The sequence below is a fragment of the Perna viridis genome, chromosome 14, assembly GCF_037379345.1.
Source record: "Perna viridis isolate PV_CMFRI_1.1 ecotype Kerala chromosome 14, ASM3737934v1, whole genome shotgun sequence".
Classification (NCBI taxonomy): domain Eukaryota; kingdom Metazoa; phylum Mollusca; class Bivalvia; order Mytilida; family Mytilidae; genus Perna; species Perna viridis.
In genome coordinates, this window is record NC_142458.1 from 3611387 (window position 1) to 3636443 (window position 25057).

The following is a 25057-nucleotide window of genomic DNA, read 5'->3' on the forward strand; positions in this document are numbered from 1 at the left end:
TTCCTGTTTTTGTTATAACTGAAAAGTTTGTATTGAAGCCTTTGCCTTGTAAATTCTACCAAAATATGCGCCATGTTATACAGAGAAAAACAATGTAACAAAGTTAAAGTGTCTTTTTTAAGGGTAAACAGTTGTAATGAATTGAATATTTAAAATCACTGAGGCTTCATTCCTTGCATTGGACATGATAGAACATTTCGGTGATATATTTTGGCTTCCTATTTTCTAAAAACTGGGAACACGTACATAAACTGATAAACCGATAAATTGTACATGGTGAAAGGAATTCTGAAACCGCCAGCAAAAATCAGTTGGAAACATTGTTGGATTGGTATACAAAAAGCAGTAGGTAGCCCGATGGGCACCAATTGCTGACCTATTCCGACTCTTTCATCTAAAAATGACTCAAAGTTGCACAGTCCTTTGATATCATATTTTGCAATAACTATGATGCTTTAGCACTAATTTGGCGGTCATATGCATATCAATAACCCAAGCAAAATTTGCGTAAAATTTATTAGAGATACAAACCGACTTTCAAAATCACTTCCCTTCCGGAATAGTTATTCAATTAAATTCAACTAGGGTCATCAGATGTAAGATCAGGAAACATTGCAACAAAATCTTGATTCGATTTCTACACCGAATTTGTAAATGGTACATATATTACAGAAACAGTTTAGATATTGTTGTGTTTGCAGACGTATTTCCACATTACTATTACTGGTCTTGTAGCCTTCAAATCCCATACCATTCATTTATCTAGTATAAGACTGTAAAATTTACGGCCGTATTCTCTAAATATGTTTCTGCTATCTTAAAAAAACTCTCTCCTTGCAGCCAATGATCTGTCAAGATGTCCAAGCCAAGCCAAAACAAAACTCGTGTTGAAATAGGGACAGCGAGGTTACACTTCAATATTTTATGGGGCTTTTGTTCCATAATTGATGTGCAGATTTGAACAATGATCGTTATGTATCATGTTTTTTTTTCATAAATAGCAAAAAAAAAAAAAAAATAAATAAATAAATAAATAAAAAAAAATAAATAAAAAATAAAACAACAAAATAGTGTTTAAATATCTTTGTTATGAGTTGGAAATATTTGCAGTAGAATTTTACGAAAGATACATGAAAAAACTTCATCACAATTGTCGTAATATAACATTGGGTGTTTAATTCATTTTTAATTATGTCGTTTGATATACATTGCATACTAATGGCAGGTGTTAGATGTATTTTCACTTTCTATGGAGAAAGTTGATGCATGGTTCAATAAACCTTTCAAGATATTTTGAACTCAGCGTACATATACTGTTGAAAGAATAATCAAGGGAACCAAAGTTTTAGCGGTAATCAAAGGAATGTAATCCAGGGGCAAATACCAGACATATATACACAGTATATACAGTAACAAACGTTAGTGCATGAGTATTTTCTTGAATTTTATACACAGTGAAGAAGTGAAACAGTTTAGGTATACGAGTCATGTAGTGTAGATGCACAGTCATAATTGTAGGAAGATATCTTGCCTACAATTGCATGAATTCCTCATATAACAATTCTCAAGGGTATCCGACATTTCCCAATATTTTTCCTAATTTTGTTATATTCAACAGATAACAACAGAATTTCCTGTTATTATTGAAATTGAAGTGTCGCCCTCTGGTGTGAATTAACACCATTAGGAATACTGAAATTTTTGAGTTTTGGTTTATAAATCAATTTCCGCTTCTTTGTCGTACTTTCATCCAATTAATTGTATATTAATTTTTTGCCTTTAAAAACAGTTTGACATTTACAGACAAGAAATCAGTAAAAAATTTGATCAAAATGAATAATAATATTTTCCGCATGCGTAAGCATAGCGAATGTTCACAAGCAAGTAAGGGGCTCATAATCAATTAAATCAGTCTTGTTTTGCCACTACATATGGTCCTTATATTTCTCTGACTATCTTTTCCTATATCCATATACATACATGCAAACATACATTGTATTTAGTCATTTTCATTTAAGTACTGAATACAATGAGTGTTTCAAAGGGACGAAGCGTCAGCGACGCCTTATATTTAAAATGAGTATGAAAGAGTAATCAAGGGAACAAAGATGCGAATAGAAATAAAAACAAAATATATTCCAAGGATATATTACAAAGTGGGAAAGTAGACATGCACAAAACAAAGAATATGACGTAACCAAACTAACACGAACAGAGAAATTAAAATTAAATGAGAACCCAGATTCCACTAATAATGGAAGCATGATCCAGGTGCACTGGTAGGCAACATGTCCTCTGCTTTTCTATAGAACATCCACCGAGTTGTTCAGAAAATGTCACGTCCGGTGTAGACGAAAGAGAAAAAAGAAAACGATGACACAGTTAACAAGTCGGTTCTCATGGTGCAGATTGATACACCATTACAATCCATGAGTTTATGATGAACTTGTATAATGATGACTTTCTTTAATCTTATACCAAAATAACCCTGTTCCAGAAGCCTAATTAAAAGAAGTCCTGCATGGTACAAATTGTCCGCGTTGCTTCGGAAAAAAACTGGCATAAAGTGTTAGTTATGATACAAAATTAACTCCAGGAGATAGTAATTAATAAAGCATGGCTCAAAATCATCTTGTCGGAGCGACGTAAATCGGACAGTGACTGGTTTTACTTATAGAACTGGTGCAGATTGTTTTATATAATTATGATATACTGCATATTCCTGATTGTCGAGATAACAAAGTCGTTACCTGGGTACAATTTTAAAACGCTCCGTCCCAAAAAATACAAAACAAAACAAAACAAAAACAAAAAAACAACATAAAAAAACAAACAAAAAACAAACAAAAAACATACACAGGAAAAGAAAAGTCAAGCATGCGGAAGACTTTACATAGGATACCCAAATATTTTACATTCTGCCCAGTTAGGTCAATTTTTGTGTATATAAGACATAACATATATTTTATAAAGAAGACAATCGTCAAGTACTAGTACTTTCTTTTATTCATTCTTAAAAAGATTGAAAACAAACCAACGTCGTCTAGACAAAAAAAAATCAGTTGGCATGTTAATTCAATATACCACTCTAGCAGGAGACATCAAAAGGTGTCGCATTTCTTTTTCTTGTAAAAGACATTACCTAAATTTCCGATGATTGGTGAGTTTTCTACCATTATCTCGATCCTATAAAAACGTCTAGACTTACACATGAGTACATTCATTCAATTCATTTTCTACTAAACTCATCCTTGAAAAATAAAGAAAAAAACGCATTTAAGTAAAACGTGTGTATCATCGGGGGTATCAATTACACTACTTGCGAAAATTCCATTGACAAATCATCTGGTCCAGTTACGATGTAGGAAATGGCTTTTATAACTGCTGGCTGTATTACACAAAGTACGTCCATGAAATCATTCACGAACGGTAGTCATGTTGTCTTAACGTAATTGATTTTGAGTTTACATTTCTGTATTTTCATTGTTGTTTTAAACATGATTGAATAGTAGAATAAGTTGCGATGATGAACATTTTGTCTTTCACATTTTCATGACAAACTCTTGGGTAAAACATACCGGATATATAAATTGTTTCTAGGGCTCAGCGGCGTACACACATGCTACTGAAACAAGGCTGCTCAAAGAAGAGGATCTTCCAATTCCTACAGTCACCAGCACGGCCAGATTAAAAGTAACGCAGCATCAACTGCCAATATGAAAAAAAAAACTCAATTAATCTCTGATGTTCTTCCCTGTACATTGCTTTATTGCAATATAGGTATGAATTAAAATACTCGATTTCGCCCCTCTGTGTAATTTAGAAAAGTGGTTTTTTTTTTAATATCGATACATACTAATTACTTTTAACTCGTATAACTTTTTATGAAAATAGTAAATACTTACAGATATCACCAAAAGGTCTTCACCAAGTATACACACGCCTTTAAGTAAGCTCTGAAAGGCCCCAACAAAAGTAAAAAAATCCACGGTAACAAAACGAGAACATTTCTTCAAAATAAACTTTAAAAAGTCAAATAACGACACGAAGACACTTTTTACCAACATCTCCTGACTGTGTAAAGGCACATGTCTTTGGTGAAGTAAAACATGTTTTATAAAGTCTTAACCATCTTACTTTAATGTTAGGCCAAAAATGAATTGAAACAACGTAAGATTTACGCAATTATACATGTACATGTACATTGAATTTTCTGAAATGCATTTCATGTATATGTAAAATATATAAATGATATCTGTCTTATACGACCAAGATTTGTCTCCCCCTCCTTTGGAAGTTCCGTGAAGACAGATTTGACAGTAACTCACCAATATGCAGGTTTATTGTATGTTTGGGTACCGCTCGATATTTAAGCATCACATCTCCATCTACTTGCTGCATCGCTTCAGAGTGAATATTTACGAACTAGTATATACAGTATTAAGTCCCTGACAACATTATATTAATCACTTCAAGTCCATAAAATTCAATCTGACCATATGTCCATTGGTAAGTCTAGTTCATACTACAAAACCAGGGCCGGATCTGGACTTTTTGGAAAGGGGTACTAGCTGATGTTCCTCAGGGAAAGGGGTGCTCGGACATTATCTCCTATTTTTGTCAATTTTTCACATGAAAATGACAAATTTTCCAATAAAAGAGGGAGCAGTGGGTTGCACCCCACTTGATCCTTCATTCTACAGGGCAAGGAAGTCATGGAAGTCATATTTCATAGTTTCTTAGATCTATATGAAGTTTAGACGATCGCAACGACAAAAGTGTATTTCAAGATCAGGATTTTACGTTTTATCTCATCTATTTCAGCTTTGAAATATAATAACTGAAATGGCGATATTGACATTTAAAGTGTCATATTTGACCGATTAAGTTAGGAAATCATTTAAAGCTAAGTAAATTATTCGATGCATATACAATGATGATGATCAGGGGATTAAGTTGGTCCTACGTTGATTAAATGATAGTCACATGAGAGCTACATAAAATTACTTGACAAATAATGGTATATATTGTATAATAAACAATAAAAACCCTGAGCATTCAAACAATTGACACGATTGAGAAAGTTAATTAAAAATAGTATGGTTGGACAAGTTCTGACAAAGTTCCAGAAGCAAGTTCGTGACAATCGAGAAGGCGATTTAAATTTCAGGCGCGTAGCTGCCGTTAGGCAAAAAAGCTTTTACCTGCACTTAATTTTGCCAATTTTTATTTTTTTTTAGATAAAATACATCTAGGAGAGGCATAAATGATGCTCTAAAACGCTATCTCCGCGGAGCTTCGCCCCCCCCCCTTGGACCCCTTACCAGGGCTCCGCCCTAGACCTGCTGGGGGCCTTAAGCGGCCCCCAGACCCCCTGCCGTAATTTTGCCTACACTTCAATTTGGCCTCAGCTACGCGCCTGAATTTCATATCATTCCACTGGTATTTGAGTTTATTACAGATAGAAACGTTTTCCAGTTACACTGTAGTTACCTACATCTATGTACACAATTTAGTTGATTGGGTGACTGTCATTGTCATTGAATCAAGGAAAGAATAACTTGATCCAATATAAATCACCATTGTATGCGTTGTAAATATTTACTTGTTTTTGTAGTACTTACATTATTTGCCGCCCCCTGGTCATTCTCACGAGAATGAAATGTTTGAATGACATTGATAAATAATGTCATTGTTAAACAGTTCGTTATTTTCCTCGTTCTATAGAACAATGTAAGTCACCAGTTATGAGGTTGACTTTATAGCTGATCTGATCAGAAAGAAAGAATATCGTTTGGCTAGATCCTTCAATCTCAGTTTCCGCTATATAGATGACGTATTAAACAATCCTAATTTCGGGGATTTGATACATCGCATCTACCCAAAAGAACTTGAGATAAAGGATACTACAGACACTGTGAAGTCAGCCTCATATCTTGACATACATTTAGAAATCGATGGTAAAGGAAAACTATTGACCATACTTTACGACAAACGTGATGACTTTTCATTCAGAATTGTCAACTTTCCTTTCATCGGTGGCAAAATCCCTTCGGCTCCTGCGTATGGAGTGTTCATATCACAACGCATACGTTATGCCAGAGCTTGCCGAAACTACGCAGACTCTTTGTATCGCGCTAGAACTCGTAACAAATAGGCTTCTGGAACAGGGTTATGTTGCTACAAGATTGACGTCATCACTACAGAAGGTTTATGGTCCTCATCATGAACTCGTGGATCGTTATCAAATTATGAGATTCAGGATAACACGAAATCAGATTATGACATGTTTAATGAATGAATATGATAAATTGTCATATTCAATACAATATTTAGTAGATCACAATATTCTTTTTTTGTTTTTTCTTTGAAATGAAGATGGGGCGTACGCCTTTCGAGTCTTTACCTGGACCCGCCCCTGCCATAAATGTATACAAAACAAGTGTGCGGATAAGAATATATTGAGGAATGAATAAAACATCTTTAGGTTTTATTTCTGAATACGCTTTGGTATCTAAATCCTTACTGTTGTGTGAATTATATTTTGTGATTGTATAAAAAAATACTATTGACTATTTTATTAATGAACGTACATGTATTGAGAATTTAAGATACATTGTTCTCCGGTAACACATTTGTACCAATACCCAATATTACTTTGGCTCGTTCGTTTTCCCATTTCGAATAAAAGGATATACGCGAGTTTGATTTATTTACGGATGTTTGCTGGTCTTTTTAAGAATAACAATGATTTCAAAGGGTTGTGGAATCTTTTAAGAACAATATCAGAAGAAAAAAATAGATGGGGTAGTGTGCTTGTTTTTGAGATGCAAGCATTAAAAATTTTGGCGAGAAAAGGATTTCTCTTGGCTTTCCGGAGGTAATCTTTTTAAAAATAAAATAACAAACATTTCATGAAAACTTCCCAAATAATATTAACGGTGTGTTTGATAAAATTATGAAAAGAAAAGTGGGGCCGGGTCACGTGCACACTGGGCAAAAAAATGTAATGCTATGAAATGGATAAAACCAGAGGAGTACAAAAATCTGGCAAAAATGGCGGAAAATGTTTATGTATATTAGATTTACCGATTTGTTGATGAAAAATTATAAGGGCTTTTAATACTTTCATATCAAATAGGCACAACGATTCACTTTTTTTCAGGTACCGGTTGTGGTTTAACCAATGACTCAAGACTCTAAAATTCTTATCCAGGTGAAAGTAGGTCCCAATATTTCCAACCCAGCCTCTTAAGAACTTCCGCAGGTGAAAGTATGTTCGACATGTCCTCAACTCAGCCTCAGTTTTCCCAATTGTTATACTCCACTTGTAATGAGGCTGTATTATAGTGATAAAAGTATTTCCCTTCCTTCCGTTACGTAGAGGGATACCCTTATCTTATCCGTTACTTCTTCTACATCACTGAATAGAGTTAAAACAACTTTAACGGAATATTTACTTCCAGTTTTGATCCAAATCAATTTGGAGGTCGATCAAAATTAAAGATATAAGTCACCAACTGTGGGGTTGGGGTGGTATCCAGTTATGGTAAGCATTGCTCATAGTTGTTCTATACTCGGCGTCACATAAATAACATACTGTTAAAATTTGAATAAAAATATTTTCTACGACTTTATTGACACCTACCGTCGTTTAAATTGTCTTAAATGACTTGCTCATTCGTTTAGCCAAACGGCTTCTCCCTAAACATTGAATGGTTAAATTCCGGTCAGATTTTAATTCTAGGTGCCAATATTTACATTGTAAAAAGTCGGCCATGTTTACAGTGATCGGGTTGCTAGGAGATGTTGTTTACGTTTAAATGGTTTGTCCAAAAACCAAAGAACCCAGAATGCACTTCGGCGTTATTTCGGATATCTCGGATTTATTTTACGCGAACAACGTACAATACCGAGAAGTTGATCAAGCAGACGATTGTCACCGGACTTCGACGGGAACTTACGAACTTCGTTTGTAAACAAATCGTCCCGTAAAAACCAACATGGCGGATATTAGTATGGGATTTTCCCGTAAGGATTTGTTACGCATGATTTAAGCTAATAAGCGACTTGTTTTTGAGAAGCTGTTTGGCTAAACGAATGAGCAAGTCATTTAAGACAATTTAAACGACGGTTGGTGTCAATAAAGTCGTAGAAAATATTTTTATTCAATTTTTAACAGTATGTTATTTATGTGACGCCGAGTATAGTATAATGCTGGTCTTTATTAAAGTAGTGGGTTGTGTTCAATTCACCTACATTTATGCTTTTAGTATTGGCTAACAAGGCAAGAATCACTCTTATCGTTAACGGTATCTGTATGACCTACACTGTATACTTACTCTAGGTATATATAGTACAGAAAGAATTTGCGAACTTTGGATTAAAAAAAAATCCGGTTTATTTGATGAGATTAACACGTAAAATTGCTTATAGCTTAACCCTTTCACACCTTAATGTTTTACATCCCTCTGAGTGTAAGAAGTTCTGACACTAATCCGACTTACTAGCAATGATAGTCAGTTAGTTATGATATTTGTGCCACTGTGCAGATATACACCAGATAAAAAAGTTGATGATACCAGAAAGATACAGTACAGAGTCTACTCGTGACTATACACGTGCATGGTTTGGTATAATGCGTTTCAGAGAAAAGACGGCCTGTTCATATATGTAATACTATATTCAAAATGTTTGTGCTTTGTATATGTGGACCCCATTTCTTCGAAAAACATTGGTATTTTATTTTTTTGCGAAATTTGTGGAAAAATGATAACATGGAAGCTCGAGCGTATTTCTAGAACTAAAAAATCGGAACTTCTTTTCTAAATTATAATGTAATCGCCTCAAACTGCATGCTTCTGAAAAAAATATTTAGAAAAAAGTCTCAGACTAACTCAGGCTTTTTGGTCCTAATTTATTTTAACTTCGATCATTTAAGAGTCTAAATTAGAAAATCTAAAAATCTCGTTGAAAATTTTCTCAAATTTATCTCATTTGTGATTCATAATATCTGCTTGCCTCTTTGGTGCACCTGGTCCAAACTCCCAGATATTAGTGGAGCCCGGGATCCTTATTTACCTATTTCTTCTACTTTAAGACTCTTGTTTGTAAACAATATTGTTCGAAGTTTATCATTCTTGCAATGCATGGCTATGTACCGTAACGTACTAACGTATTTCTAATCGTGTTAATTGCGTCCAGAAACAATCAACATTTGAAGATAAGAATCTATTAACCGGGCATGAATTCTCAGAATTAAATTATAGCAGAATATTTCACTCAGCCGTTCCCTTTAATCTACTCCGCTCAAATCAAGGATTTATATGTATTTAACTCCTTGCTCAAATTAATCACAAACAAATTCTTATCTTCATTTCCCAGAAAGGATTAGATGTAAAACGCCGTACCTTAAGTACAACTTAAGATTATAAAAAAAAGTTTTAGCATGGATTTTAGTGTTTGTGTCTACACATAGATATGTTCTCGCAAATTTCAATCAATTAAATAAAGGTTGAATAATTCAGGGTTGAAGGATACGACATCATTCTGGTCCGATTTGTCGTCATTATATTAAATTGTTTACCATTACACTTCCCTGTCTGATTCATCCTCATTCCATGGCGCCAAGAAACACACTTTCGAAATCGCTTAACAAACACAGAAAAGTACTGATAACAGTCTTAAGCGTATTCATAGCTATATTATATTCATGGTACTTATATGGTATGTGAAATACATAAAAACTTCAAAATTAAGCCTTAACTACATGTACCTTTAATCCTTTTGGGATTCAGTGTCCGGAGGTGTTTTCTGATTTGGCCTCACCAAATATGAAAACTGCTCCAGACACTGAATCCCAAAAGGGATTAAACTTCCTACAGATACATGTGTCATACCTGTTAACCTTCTGGATCCTCTTTGGAGGAGATCTCCTGCAGTTCCAAATTGCAAGAGATTTTGTGTGACGATATTTTCGACAAATATTTGTATATCTTGTGTATATACAAGTCAGTATATATCTGTATGAATAATTATATAATCTTTTGTCCAGTTTTTTGTGCAGTTTTATTTATAACCAAAAAATAATATACAAGTCGGTATATATCTATATGAATTAGAATTTTATATTTTAGGCAGTTAAATTAGATAAAATATGAATACCAATCCTAGAAGCAAAGCCTGGTCAGAAATTTCTATAAATGAAATAAAAATTACTATCTGGAAACTATGATTTTGTACCAGTTCAGTGAAATGAACCACTAACATAAATGACAAGTACATGTACATGTATAGGGCTTCATCTAGACAAAAAGAAGTTTTAGTAAATTCTATTAGAAATATAACCATATTGGCATTATTTTGATTTGAAAAAAAGAACAAAGACAACCTTGATCTTGAAATGACTATCCATTTGAAATTGTTAAATATTCAGGGTTGCCTTAAAGATCACGTGAAAGATCTGGAGAGCATCCAAGCATTAATCAGCTGTTCAAAGTGTTCATTTACATGTACCAAGTCCATAGGAGACCAATGGTACATTTTTGTATATGTGTAAAAAAAAAAACAACAAAAATGATGCCTATTTAAAATGAAGAATACAATCGAAGGAGGTCTTGCAATACTGTAGACATCATGAAAAACAGGAGAAATGTCTGTTTTTGTGGGAGCCTCGCACAGAAATTAGGAGGGTTAATCATTTTTCATACATGTAATATGAGTTATGCACAGCCTGCAACCGAGCATCCCACTTATACAATTTCTTACATTTGTTAAGTCACTGAAAAAAAGGGCACAATATGATAGGTAAATGGTTATTCATTGAAAAAATAATTGAGGGTACATGTACCAGATCAATATACTGTAAATAATTTTGAAAAAAATTCTTTGTTTATGAACTGCATACATGTATTTCAATTTTTGAATCAATTCAAAGGCTACTTTCACTTGGTATTCACTTCCCTGTCCCATTTCCTCTACATGTGGCTGATCCTTTGCCTCACATGCAATGCTCAGTGTAAGTCCTTTTAACCAATACCATGGCAATATCATGGTAAGAACTGGTATGTTGGAAACAACCTTTGTGGTCCAGACTTAATGGTTCAAGCATTTTCAGTGGAAATATTTAAAAAAAAAAAAAGGTTTTGAAGTGTGCTAAACCTCCCCTTCCATTACCTTTAATTTTTTGTGGTATATAAAAATATAAACAAGCAGCATAAAGTCATAGACCTGTAATTAAAGGGACTTGCAAGACATCAAAATCATGCTTAATCAAGCGGCTTGAAACAAGATTTGTAATAAAAAGTAATAACATGTACTTTTAACAGATACTTCAAAGTTCAATATATTAAACCTTATGCATTCAAGGAATAATGGTGACATTGATAAAAAATTGTCAGTTTCCCATTTCCAAACTTTGTAGCTGTAATTTCAAACATAAATGATGAAGTTTCTTTCATAGTAGAAAGAAGTTTTATTGTAAAGTTCTCTAGACTTGGTCTCAAAAATGTAAAAACAACATTTCATCTTGGATCACTGGCACTGCCCGGCACTTTTGACAAACATTTGATTAAATGTGGACTTCAGTCCCTGTCTTTTCTATTTTCATGCATGGCTATGACATTTTGAAACATTTATACATTTGTGTGAACACTTCCTTGAAAGGTTTAAAAGTTATATGATAAAACTTAATATATTCATTTGTACATATACATGTACATTTGGACACATCTCTGGTCGCCATAACATGTACATACAACTGAACGTTTTTTTTTTTTATTTTCAATTAAATGCATTAAACAAAAACATTCATCATTTTCATTTAAATACATTATTTATCATTCTAATATGACACATGACTACAACAATGGTGAAAAAGTGATATACACATGACCAACAATATGTGAAACACATATTAAAACAATATGAAAAAGCAATCCAATTAGAATTGAAATAAATCACAGAAACTCCATTTTATCATTGTTTTACCACGTGGTAGCCATTTATGTCGGTATTTAACCCCTCCCTATCACTCGGGGTAAAACAATGCCACATAAATGGCCAGCCTATGGTAAAATAATGATAAAATAGACTGTGACTTATACATTGTATCTTAATTCTAATTACAGGTCTATGATAAAATTTACCCCAGGCAAAGTTGGTTAAATCAATAGTCAAAACAGCACAGAAAATGGCTGGAGATATAATGAAAATCTTGTCTAGAAATGAACTTTTTAGGCAGCCTATGAGAGTTTTTAAAACCTTAGTTCAAAAGCCTGTCTTTCAGGTACAAGAACACAATTAATTCCCCTTGGTTTTCGTTGTATATGAATATAGTTCCAACTTTGATAGTAGGTACCTTCTACATTTTTTCATATTTTTACTTATTTGCTGAAGTTTTGACTCTAATCGGTAGAAAATATGTTAAAATTACATCAGATTTTTTTTCATGAATCAATTCTGACTTAAAGTTGTGATTTGGTTCAGTGGAAGAAGGTTAAAATTTAGGACTTTTAACTCAATTCATTTGTCATGTTTACCCCATCTCCGAGTTACATGTATTAATTTCAGAAAATGATGGTGAAATTTTCTACAATTTATATGTAAAATCCTGTTTGTACATATCTTTAGTCCAGAGAAGTTTTATTGAGTTTGTGCTGGTGGAATTTTTTAAAATCTGCTCAAATGTGTATATTGAAATGAACTTGAAAATTAGTTGTGGCCTCATGCCTTCAGGCAAAAATGGCACAAAGATTACTTTCTCTTTCACTATTTATGTTGAATCTGGTGGAAACTGGTTTATAGGCAACTCCATATGTATTTAGGATTTTAGATTTGAAGAAAATAAAACCAGATATATTTATATGGCAATATATCTATAAACATAAAAATATCTGAAATGCGTCAGTAAAAAAATCAGTCCAAGTGGCAGTTCCCTTGGGTCCCATCACAATATCTCAGTTCTTACACAAGCTGACCCTAGTTGACCTTGATATAAATGAAGAACAATAAAGAAATGGTAGTGAATGTGAAAGTCCTCTTTCTCATGCGGTCATTGGAACTTCATACCTTACCAGGTTAAGATGGCTTCTGTATCAAATTATAATCCTTGTAATAAATGATATTTTAGTGTCATTTTCATGTACTGGCTTCAAAGAAATATACTTGAGTTGAAATCAATTCATGTGCATGTATTTAGGAATCTTCTTATTATGTTTTATCAATATTTTTTGACAGGAGAACTTTGTTTCTCTAGATCATGTATACATTGTACATAAAAACATAAAATTCATGTACATTTCTTTTTTTCAGTGAGAATAAAGAACAGACAGAACTCACTAACTTCATTTTGGAAATGGCAGTGGTCATGGGTTGGGTGGAGCAATTCAGGACAAAACAAACTAAGCATGGAGGCTGTATTGGAATGCATGCAAGAAGACATTGAATTCATGAGAACCTTTTTCATTTCATGGATATGCTTGCTGGTGCCAAGGGAGATAACTTCAGTTCTATCTGCTTTTGTTTTAATTGCAGTGGCATTATTTACATGTCATTTTTTACCAAAATCAAAATCAGACAAAAATTCTAAGCAGCGAGGCAAAAGGGTTGAAAAAGAGGAAAAAAACCCAGGAAAGAGTGCAGCCAGAGATCTTTTAAATTCATATTTGTCATCAGCTTCTGTGGCTATTCAAGCACCATGGAGATATATTTCTTCCATAGCAAAGAAAAGTACCACTAAATGTGAACATAGGAATGAAGACCAGACATGTGTTTGTTGTGACTACCAACTAGTTCAGCATAAATACAGTTTTAGCCGAGTGACGTTTTACCGTATTTTAATGTTATTAATAATTTGTGCTTTCATTATTAGCATTCCATGGGAATATATTAGACTGTTCCAGAATGAAGTAGCTAAGAGAATGGCTGTAATGGAAAAGGTGTCTGTATTATTGGTTTACTACCATCAACCTGAATTCTTCACTCTTCACACTGGAGGAAAACATATCTCCACCAAATTAAAAACTTTGAAATTGCTTCACATAAATATTTCTAGTTTTTTTTCTGTCTATTACTTTTATTCTTTTAACTTTAAAAAATAATTAAATATATTTTTTCAGGTAAACAGAAGAGTTTAAATACATGTATCTGCATGTTTTGAAATAGTGACTCCACCATCATGGCGGGAGACACTGTGACTGCACTCGTAAAGTCTTCAGTGTTAAGAGAGGAGAAATTAGAATAACAGTGTTCTAGGATTCCGTTACCCGGGGCAAGTGAAATTTGGGTCAGGGAAAGTTAGGTACTTAGTTTTCCCATGCCGCCATGGCAAGTTGAAAAATTCATATCCTGTAAGGATTTGCTTTGTTCGGAAAGCAGTCATTGACTGTGGGAAAGTTGATTTTATGTGGATTTTTTCCTGAGGAAACCTCAATTTCTGAAAAATCCTAGAACACTGAATAAGTGTTGTACTGATTAGAGGGTGTTTCCCATTTTTTTTATCTCAGAGATCTTTAACTTTGGTATTGTTAGTTGAAATCTTTAAATGCAGAATGAAATATAAAAATATCTACAAAGACAAAAAAGATTTTTACTGCCACTTAAACAGTTGTACACCACCATGTCAATGATCAGTCATGGTGCATTGTCTCTATCTGTATTGTACATGTACATACTATTTTAAGTCCTCAAGGACAAAAACAAGCTACTTTAATGATTCATTTGGCCAAAAAAAATGTTGTTTTCCTGCTACCTAAAACATTTTATGGCTGTTTAGTTCAAGCACCATTAAAGTCTATATTGTTGTTCAATTAACTTAATGTGAAATGTTTTTTGAAAATGAAAATAATTTCCCGACCTACCTACCCTATTTTTTCTTGCTGGTAGCAGGAAACAAAGACTATTATTATTTTTGGCCTTACATGCACCAACATGCATTAATATGGTGAGTAAATGGTTCATTCAGCATGATAATGTACTTTGTTAGACAATGAGACCATGGTAGCAGAGAAATTACTACAATGGTACATTTACATTTTACAATTCCTTACTTTTAACATGTTTATTATTAAAAATCCCATGTAACCAGACTATATCATGTATATGGTGATAATCTGTATTAATCTCTTGTCATTCCATGTTGAGATGTTTTAAAAGAATGTGTTAAATGCCAGCCCTATGTAAACGAATTCCCTGATACATAATAAATGCAGAATACTATGGGTTGTATTGTGTATATATGTAGGACATTAAATCTTTGTCTGATCTGTGGTCTAATGTTTATTGTCACACTGACACTACATAAAATAGATTTTTTTTTTCATTTTTTGTTCTATTTTAAAGGATTACATGCTTTATTGCCTTGAGACTTCAGTAACATAAAGACAAATTTACATTGTACATTGTATATACATGTACAAATGTACATGTACAATGTGTTTTCATGTTTTTAATACCCCCTGCAAACATAGTTTTGGGGTATACATGTATGTGAATCGCCCTGTCTGTCAGTCCATCTGTCCACATTTCTTGTAAGTGTAATTTCTCAATGGCTCAAGGAATTTTGATGAAATTTTTAAGGAAGGTTAGGCATCATACATATACATGTACATATATGTATGTGCATAAAGGAATATAATTACTGTTAGAGGACTCATAAGGGAAATATCTGAACTTCAGGGAAATGCATTTAATTGTACTCTGTTTGAAGCAGGGGGAGGGGGTATAATTTCTTTGTGAGCTTGCTTACAGTGCAATGTATTTCCAGTTTATCTTCCTTTCCTTCAGTTTAAATTGAAGGAATGAGGCTTCATGATTTTAGTTCTACTGCATCAAATTTGTGGTCACTAAAATTACTTCTTCCCTATAATGTTGACTGAAATAAGTGTGATAACTTAAGTTATAGTAAATACAATCCCATAATATATTGTTACTTGTAGCTAGAGGAAGCTTGTTTTTTAATACAAAAGTATACCAGTTTTATATAGTGTAAATTTCGATATGCTGTACACATGTTTCAAGGAGTAACTTCTCATCTGCATCATTAATATCAAATATGTAGGAAGATCATAATCAAAATATTTGTTGTATACAAGAAGTACTCATAACCATAACTATCAAAATAGGAAGCCGGATCCTTCACCGAGAGGTTCTACCATATGCAATGCAAGGAATGAAGCCTCAGTGTTTATGTATTTAAAAAAAATGGGGTTATTGGTCCCTTCTGTTCTGCAAAAAGGGGCCAAGAAGGTGTAAAATAGGTGTAAATTAAAATTGATATAGAAGGTTTATTTCTCATTCAATTTTGACAATACTTTTTTTTTTTAAATTTGTTTCTTATAAAATTGTGTGTTTATAATACATGTATTTAAAAGATTTAAAATAGAATTTATAGAATTTAAATAGAACTTTATAATATTTTTTCTCATACTGCCTGCATTTATCAATCATATTGCAGACATCTCTTGTGGTTTTTGAGTTATAAGGGGTCAAAGAAACCACACCCCCCACAAATTGCCTTTTTAAATTTCTGGCCCAATTTTTAAAATAGTTTTCATTGGATTCCATCTGGAAGTCCATATCATTTTCAGTCAGTTTTGGAATAGTTTTCACTGTTTTGGAGTAACAAAGGACCACAAACATTTTTCGGGTTTTATTGTATTATAACTATTTTTCATATGATTTTAATCAATTGTTTTTGTAGATTGTTTTTCTTTACAAGGGGTATCAGAAGTATCCTGCAGATTTTCTGTTTCAATAACTGTTTGTTAGATTATAATTGGATTCAAAGTAATCCATTAAAACACCCTGAACTTTTTATTTAAAATGAATTTCAAAATATTGTGCAATATTGTATTTAAACCAATGGTTGTGTCCCTTTGTTAAAGTGTGTCAAATACTAAATATTGTGACAGCACTTGCTCCAAAATGAACAACTCAAATTGACAAAGCTATTATAAAACCTGAACTTTGCCTAGTGATACATTGTAACTTGCTTAAACGTGAGTTCCTACCAATTTTGCCTACTTATAAAGTAATAATATTAACATGTATTACACAATGTACATTTGTACAGGTTTCATTATGCACCATGCCATGTATAGTTTCAGAGTCTGTTGTGTTATTGACATGTACATTGTACGTCAGTCTGTCTGTCAGTCCTCTTCCTGTTACCATAACTCCTTTCATTTTTCAGGGTGTACCAAAGGAATGCTACCCCGACAAGATGACAATCACTGAGAGTGTCCGTTATTGGTTGTTGCTACAGTTGTCATGGCAACACGATCCATGTGAAAAATACCACAAAGCACTTTTGGTTGACCCACTATGGGAGATAACTCCTCTAATGGTAAGTTTATACTAAGGTCAATATAATTTTAGGAAAGAATAATCAAGGGAACCAAGGTTACATCAGTAAGCAAACGAATTTTATACAGGGGCAAAGACCAGACATGGAAAACAGACGCACACAACAAATAAAATGAAATAACTAAATCATACATACAAAGTAACAAAAGCAAATGAGCAACTCGGACTCAACTAAAAACTGGGAGCATGAACCAGGTGCACCGGCAGGGTAAGCATCCTCTGCTTTTCTAGAAACACCTGCTGAGTTGCTCATAAAAAAGGTCAAGTCCATTGTAGACAAACGAAAGGAAAACTATGACACTTTGAATAAATCAGTTTTCATGACACAGATGAATACACAATAAAGATCCATGAGTTCATGATGACAACCACAAAATTTCTGTAGTGATGACTTCACAATCTTGTAGCAACATAATCCTGTTCTAGAAGCCTATTTGCTAGAATACTAGCATGATACAAAAAGTCTGTGTAGTTTCGACAAGCTCTGGCATAATGTATGAGTTGTGATATGAAGACTCCATACACAGTTGCTGAAGGGATGTTGCCACAGAGGAAAGGAAAGTTGACAATTCTGAATGAAAAGTAAAGGAAAAACTTTCTAAGTAAGATTGTTTTATGGGACTATGTCGCCTGAATATAGCTGAAATATTGCTGCTCGGGCGTTAAACCCAAACAATCAATCAATGATTACACTACCCCAAAAATTGTTTTGTAAGATTATTAAAGTATTTTTCCTTTTCACATTGTATACATGTACATTGTACATCAACATAATTGTGGATATACTGCACCAGAAGCCACATTCAAACTCAAGAAAGCAATCTTCTTTCATTTTAGGTTTTATCCTCAGTTATTACCAGATCACTTCTCCACCCAATAGAAATCTTCTTCAGTGCAATCGGAAAAAGTTTCCGACTTTTCTTCAGCGAAATTCCGGTACAGTGGCAGCCATTTATGCTCATTGTCATGGTGATCATCTTTTCACTGACAATCATAATGGTTTGTGGGTACAAAATCTCATTACCAATGTTACTAAAAATAGAACCAAAGACTCCAGTTTTAGGAAGAATTCGGAGCTTGATCGTGAAGGATTCATGTACAGACAGAGTACAAAAAGTGCCAGACTTAGAAAAAAAACAGTTGAAGTTTACTGCAGAATGAGATTTTGATTAGTTATTCTTTATTATTAAGACAAACTCTTGGGGCATATTAATTTACCCCGTCTGTCCGTCCTTCCGTCCGGATTACAAATGATCATGGCTTGACCGGCTATCTCTTCGTACAGGTTTTGAACTAATCTAAAATATTTTTCAGGATATTTCTACACATTATGAAGGTGTGCAGGGCCAAAGGATTTAGATTTCCGTAAAATATTACTGAAATTGGTGATAGTTACACTAAATCATTTTACCCAGAAATATATGGATCATGGCTTGTCCGGCTATCTCCTTGTACAGTTTTTGAACTACATCTAAAATATTTTACAGGATATTTCTACTTTTGGCTAAAGGATTTTGATTTTCATGAAATGTTACAGAATTTCGTGATAGTTACACTTAATCATTTTCATTAGAAATAGGGCTATATGGCTTGTATGGCTATCTCCTCCTGTAGTTTTTAAACCATATCTAAAATATTTTTTTCAGGATGTTTCTACACATGATGGTGGTGTGCAAGGTCATAGGATATTGATTTTCATGAAATATTATGGAACTGGGTGATAGTTGGACTTTCAAAGCAACAAAGTTAGGGATTTTTAATTTGGGGTATTAACATTTTTTATGTGTCTGTCAGTCTGTCCATCGGTCCTCTTTTTCTCATCACACTAACAAATTGATCCCCAGACCATGAGTAACACAAGCCTTGGAAGGATTTCTGAATCTGCAAACCATGTCTTCATACAAAAATAAACATGTTCCTAATTTGGCAAATCTAGCAAGCGGGGGCATCATTAGTGTCTTACAGACACATTTGATTTACTAAAAAGGTCACTACTAACAAATGACGTGGGGCTCCTGTGATAAACAGGGCTTCTAGTATTTTTTTTTTTAAATTAAGAATTTAGTCTTTGTTGTATGGTAAACCTGAGTGTATATTAAGGCCCTGTTATTGCTGAAACATCTATAATTTCAATTTTTGTGATTTATTTTCGATATTTTATCACCGTACAAACAATTAGTTAAAGCAATAGTTCAATGGTGCAGAAATGTAGAACCTTCGAAATAGCCAATTGAATATACATCATGTATATGCATTAACTATACAATCAAGTTGGCTAAGTTGTGGCCTATGCTAGTATATTATATGCTCCAAGATTACTGTGTAAGAAATGTTTTAATTCCATATTGTCTCAGTGAAAGTTGGTTTTTCAATAAAGGTTTTCCATATTGGTTTACATACTCCTTGGCATAGGAGTAGAATTATGTTTTGACCTTCATGATCAATGCCTGGACCTTAAATCCACTGTAGTCACAGTAAAGGTGATATTTAAAAGTTAGAATACACAACACAAAATAACGATAAAGACTTTGAAAAATAAACCAACAGACTCTCAGAAGTATAATAGCACTAAAGAACATGGAACTCTACTAAGCTAAAAAGAAACTGACGCATTGATGGCCAGACACTTTGAAAAGGAGGGGTACTAGCCGGAGTCACTGTGGAAAAGGGGAGTATTAGGACATTAATTGCCATATTTTGTCATTTGTATATTTGAAAATGACAAAATTTCTAATAAAAATGTGGGGGGGGGGGGGGCGCCAAACCCTGCACCCCCATCTGGACCTGCCACTGCTTGTAGGGTACTAGTACATACTTTTCTAGAAACGCAAGTGTTGAAAGAAGATAAAAATCTAAGAGTTTTTCCTGAAGTCATCACTTATTGGTTGGCAAAAAATCCATTAAGTGGCATGGGGCATCAATTTTAAATTGTCATAACTTTTCCATTTTTTAAGATGATTGAAAAAAAATTTTTTTGGTTACCTACATTGTAAAAGTGCCTATAGCACTTTTTAACCATGGAATTTTAAAATAGATATTTACTAAATTAGACAGGATGATTAAAGATTTATATCAAAATAGAGGATTACAAATTAAAATCATTTATTGTTCAAACACATTTTCATTAAATGGTCATGACACAATAATAACATAATGCACAAACATTTGTATAAACAAAACACTGCTATCATTTACATGTATAATGTTGTGGACAATGGTGACCAACCAGAAAATTATAACATTATACTTTGAATGAAAGCTTGGCAATTGTTTATATAATTAATTGTTGTCTTGAGTACTGGGAGTGAGTTAGAGTTAAAAATCAAACTTATGTTTTCTGTGAGTGAGCTGAAGTGGTGTATATGTTTTTTTAAATTTTGTTATTAAATCATTTCTATAGTTAATGTGGGTGGAACAGTGTATGAAGAAATGGGTTTCATCTTCAATTTGATTTAATTGACATGATTTGCAAATGCGTTCATTAGCTGGAATGTTTTTGTATCGTCCTCTCTCTATTTAAAGTGAGTTGGTACTAATTCGGTATTTGCAAATTATAGATCTGTCTGATTTGTATTTACATGTATCAACATATGATGTTTTTTGTTAACCTTATAGAATTTCTTAAAGAACACAAGTTTCTTATCATCTCTCAATGTATAGAGGTGATTTTGATTCTTTGCTTTATATGTTATATATTGTGTTTAAGTAGATCTGTATCAGTTAAAATGTAATTAAAACCAAGTTCTTTTATCCCATTGTGAACTGTTGTTAACCATTTATTATTTTGTGGAATATTTTTATATATTTCATTTACAAAGGTGTTATTGGATATAATAATGTGTTCCCAGAATTTGATAACTTGAACCATAATTTTGACATTGAGAGGTTGTCTTTTTAGTGCTGCCAAGCAAGCAGAATTTGTTGCCTTGCTGTGATCACCAAGGATTTCTTTTATAAATTTTAAGTGGAGATGTTCAAATGGTTCACTATTTTTGAAATTTCAGTTGGTTCCCCAAATTTCACAGCCATATAGAATAATCGGGCTTATAAGCATATCAAATAGTTTTTCTAGCATAGAGCATGGATTGTTCAATCCTATAGAGTTTTTAATCTTAAACCATGCTTTACGACCTTTCTCCATTAATATCTGAGAAGAGATGTTAAAATTGCCTGTATATTTAACCGACATAGCAATATGTTTTTTACAGTTTCTAAAGTTTTATCATTAAGTTTAAAACTATTAAGATGAGTTTTTCCATTTGAATTGAATATCATAATTTTAGATTTTTGTTGGTTGACCTCTAGCTTCCATGATTCATAAAAATTGTGCAAAATATTCACCGGTTTTTGAAGACCGGTTTGAATACTAGATAATAATATAATTTCATCTGCGTGTAGTAGTGAGTTAATTGAGATATTTCTGATAATGACAGGATCAACCTTGCCTTCACTAAGATATTAAATTTAATCATTTATATATAAATTAAAAATAAGAGGCTAATAACATCTCCTTGCTTGACTCCACATTTTGACACAAATTTCCTACTTAAACCTTGTTTGAACTTCAGTTTACAAGAAGGTTCTTGATACATTGAAAGAATAATTTTAAGTATTTGAGAAGGGAAGTTATTTTTCCATAATTTATAAAACAGGCCTTCACTCCAAATTGTATCGAAGGCCTTTCTTAAGTCTATGAAAGCTGCATATACTTTTTTATTATTTGATTTATATTTTTCAACAATTGTTTTTAATGTAAAAAGATTATCCGTTGTTCTTGATTTTTCTTTGAATCCAATTTGATTGTTATGGATTAATTTGTTAGCATTAATAAATGTGATAATTCTGGCCAAAACAAAATTGTTAAACTTTTTTTTGAAAAAAAATATTTCTTGAAATAAGGGTGTAGTCTACAAAGCTACATCCGTTGTATGTATTACATGTATATTTTCCTAATGTGTCGCAAATTTTGCGACCATTTACTATCTTAAGGCTTGTTTCTTTACAGAGATTTGTCAATAATTAACAACTCTTTCTTGTTTAATGGTTTAGTAACCATATTATTTCTAGGAGTTGGGACTATCTAAAAAGTAGTTTAGATCTTCAGGGTTTGGATATTCAGTATCATCATTAAAAACGAAGTCAGGTTTAGTATTAGTGTAGGCATTAAAATCGCCTTGAATAATTATATCACCTTTTGAACTGTATTTCACAATATCATTGAGAAAGAGTAATCAAGGGAACCAAGATTATAGCGGTAATCAAAAGAATGTAATCCAGGGACAAAGACCAACGTGGAAAACAGACATACACAACAAAGAACATAAAGTAACTAAAATCATACATACAAAGTAACAAAAACAAATGAGCAACTCGGACTCCACTAAAAACTGGGAGCATGGACCAGGTGCACCGATAGGGTAAGCGTCCTCTGCTTTTCTAGAAACACCCGCCGAGTTGCTCATAAAAGTCAAGTCCGGGGTAGACAAACGAGGAAAGGAAAATTATGACCCGTTGAATAAATCAGTTTTCATGGTGCAGATGGATACACCATAACGATCCACGAATGCATGATGACGACCATAAAACTTCTGTAGTGATGACTTCAATCTTGTAGCAACATAACCCTGTTCCAGAAGCCTATTTGTTAGAGTTCTAGCGCGATACAAAAAGTCTGCGTAGTTTCGACAAGCTCTGGCATAACGTATGAGTTGTGATATGAACACTCCATACGCAGGTGCTGAAGGGATGTTGCCACACATGAATGGAAAGTTGACAATTCTGAATGAAAAGTCATTACGTTTGTCATAAAGTATGGTCAATAGTTTTCCTTTACCATCGATTTCTAAGTGTAGGTCAAGATATGAGGCTGACTTCACAGTGTCTGTAGTATCCTTTATCTCAAGTTCTTTTGGGTAGATGCGATGTATCAAATCCCCGAAATTAGGATTGTTTAAAGATAATACGTCATCTATATAGCGGAAACTGAGATCGAAGGATCTAGCCAAACGATAGTCTTTCTTTCTGATCAGATCAGCCTCATAAGAGTGAAGGAATAGGTCAGAAAGTAAAGGAGCACAATTTGTTTCCATTGGAATGCCGACCGTTTGTTGAAAAACACGTCCACCACACTGGACAAATATGTTGTCGATTAAAAATTCCAGCATTTTGTAAACATCTTTCTTTGTATATTTTGAAGATGATTTGGAATTATTTCTTATATAATTCTTCCAAATCTTGATTAGACTGAGATGAGTTTTCAGGTGAAAAATACACGATGCCTAAAAAGTATCTTTTTTTTCTAAAAGAAAGATTTGTGAAGTTTAATCCAAACAACATCGCTATCAAAAGAGTGCAATTTGGATATACCCTTACTAATATAACTATTAACGTACATGGAAATTCCACCAGAGGAATGCCAGTTTTTTTCCTGTTTTTTCCTGATTTTCTTAGAAACTAAATTATATCCAGAAATTTCAATCGGGGTTGTCGCCGCCGCCCCATGTTTAAACTAAACTTAAAATATGAACATTTGAAATTGCATTTAAAATTAGTTATCATTAGTAAAACCATTGACATTCCACATGGCAATGTTCAGGTTTCCTATTTTTTTATAAGACATTTTAGACATATTCATATAATATTTAATAGTCCAATAGCATGATCGATTTGAGTACTTATGTATATTTTAATATTTGAAGGAAGCTTTTTTTTTCTCATTAAGATTTTGGAATTTTCTAAACATTACCATGCATTATAATTGCAGTTAATACATGTTAAAAGTAAACATACAAGTTTGTTTATGGCTAGACATTGACAAATGAGTAGGAGTATGGGGGACATATTCTACTGCCATTATAAACATTTATATATATGAAGAGGGGGGAGAGAAAAAAATGAATAGAGAGGGAAGTTAAAATGATATCTTGACAGGTCAAGAAGGATAACTCTGGTATAAAAATTCGCATATAGATATCACTACTAATCTATGGGAAATGCTGGATTGCATATATTTATATCCAAAATCAGCAAGATCTGATACTACGGGCAATAACATTGAGTTTTAGACCGAGTTGACATAATTACATGTATTAGGTGTATGTCGACTAGTATTATTGTTAATTTTTAGCTCACCTCGCCAAAGGACTAGTGAGTTTATGCCATCACTTGGCATCCGTCGTTGTGGACACATTTTCGAAAATTTCCTCTGAAACTACTAGACCGACAAGATATAAACTTGGCATGGTTGTTCCTAAGAGTATTGTGCACAAAATGACAGTTGGGATTAATGATACATGAAAAAATATGACCGCCGTTACTAAAAATAGAACATAGGGGTATGAAGGCATTTTTTTTTTGCAAATAACTCAAAAACTGTTGCCTTTAGCAAAATTCTGGCAGAAGGTAGTATTGTTCAACATCAAGAGACGATTTGTCAATTGATGTAGGAGTAGTGGCTGTTGAAACGGCTTTTTTGGAATTTTTCTCATGTACAACTTTGAAAATCATATTCTGAAATGTGGCGAAATTCAGAATAACACGGAATCTGTTTCCAAATTTATTTGCACTGTAAACTTATTTACAATATGTACAAAGAGCTACTTCAATACCACATTCCAATCTTATTAACTGAACCAAGTTTAGCTAAAAACGTTTCCTTATATACCACATAAAAAGAAAGTTCTAAATCTAGATA

General features: G+C 33.2%; 1 protein-coding gene across 2 annotated transcripts; it reads left to right on the plus strand.

Moving 5' to 3' along the window:
• Positions 1-9599: 9599 nt before the first annotated feature.
• On the plus strand, positions 9600-22221 carry LOC148597768 (uncharacterized). 2 transcript variants are annotated; one of them, XM_088561047.1, is made up of 4 exons: positions 9600-9726; positions 13312-13937; positions 17192-17344; positions 18202-22221. In XM_088561047.1, exons 1-4 carry the CDS (start codon positions 9621-9623, stop codon positions 18523-18525), a joined length of 1209 nt encoding a protein of 402 aa, XP_088417173.1. In that variant the 5' UTR covers positions 9600-9620; the 3' UTR covers positions 18526-22221. The 2 variants fall into 2 exon arrangements, with proteins under 2 accessions (XP_088417173.1, XP_088417174.1); XM_088561048.1 differs by having other exon boundaries at positions 9624-9715.
• The last annotated feature ends 2836 nt before the right edge of the window (positions 22222-25057 follow it).

What these genes read in the sequence shown, in the direction of transcription:
- LOC148597768 (XM_088561047.1), top strand. Translation starts at nt 9,621, where the DNA reads ATGGCGCCAAGAAACACACTTTCGAAATCGCTTAACAAACACAGAAAA. An exon ending in GAATGGCTGTAATGGAAAAG is followed by an intron (nt 13,938 to 17,191) that starts GTGTCTGTATTA and finishes TTCATTTTTCAG; the next exon opens with GGTGTACCAAAGGAATGCTA. An exon ending in GGGAGATAACTCCTCTAATG is followed by an intron (nt 17,345 to 18,201) that starts GTAAGTTTATAC and finishes CTTTCATTTTAG; the next exon opens with GTTTTATCCTCAGTTATTAC.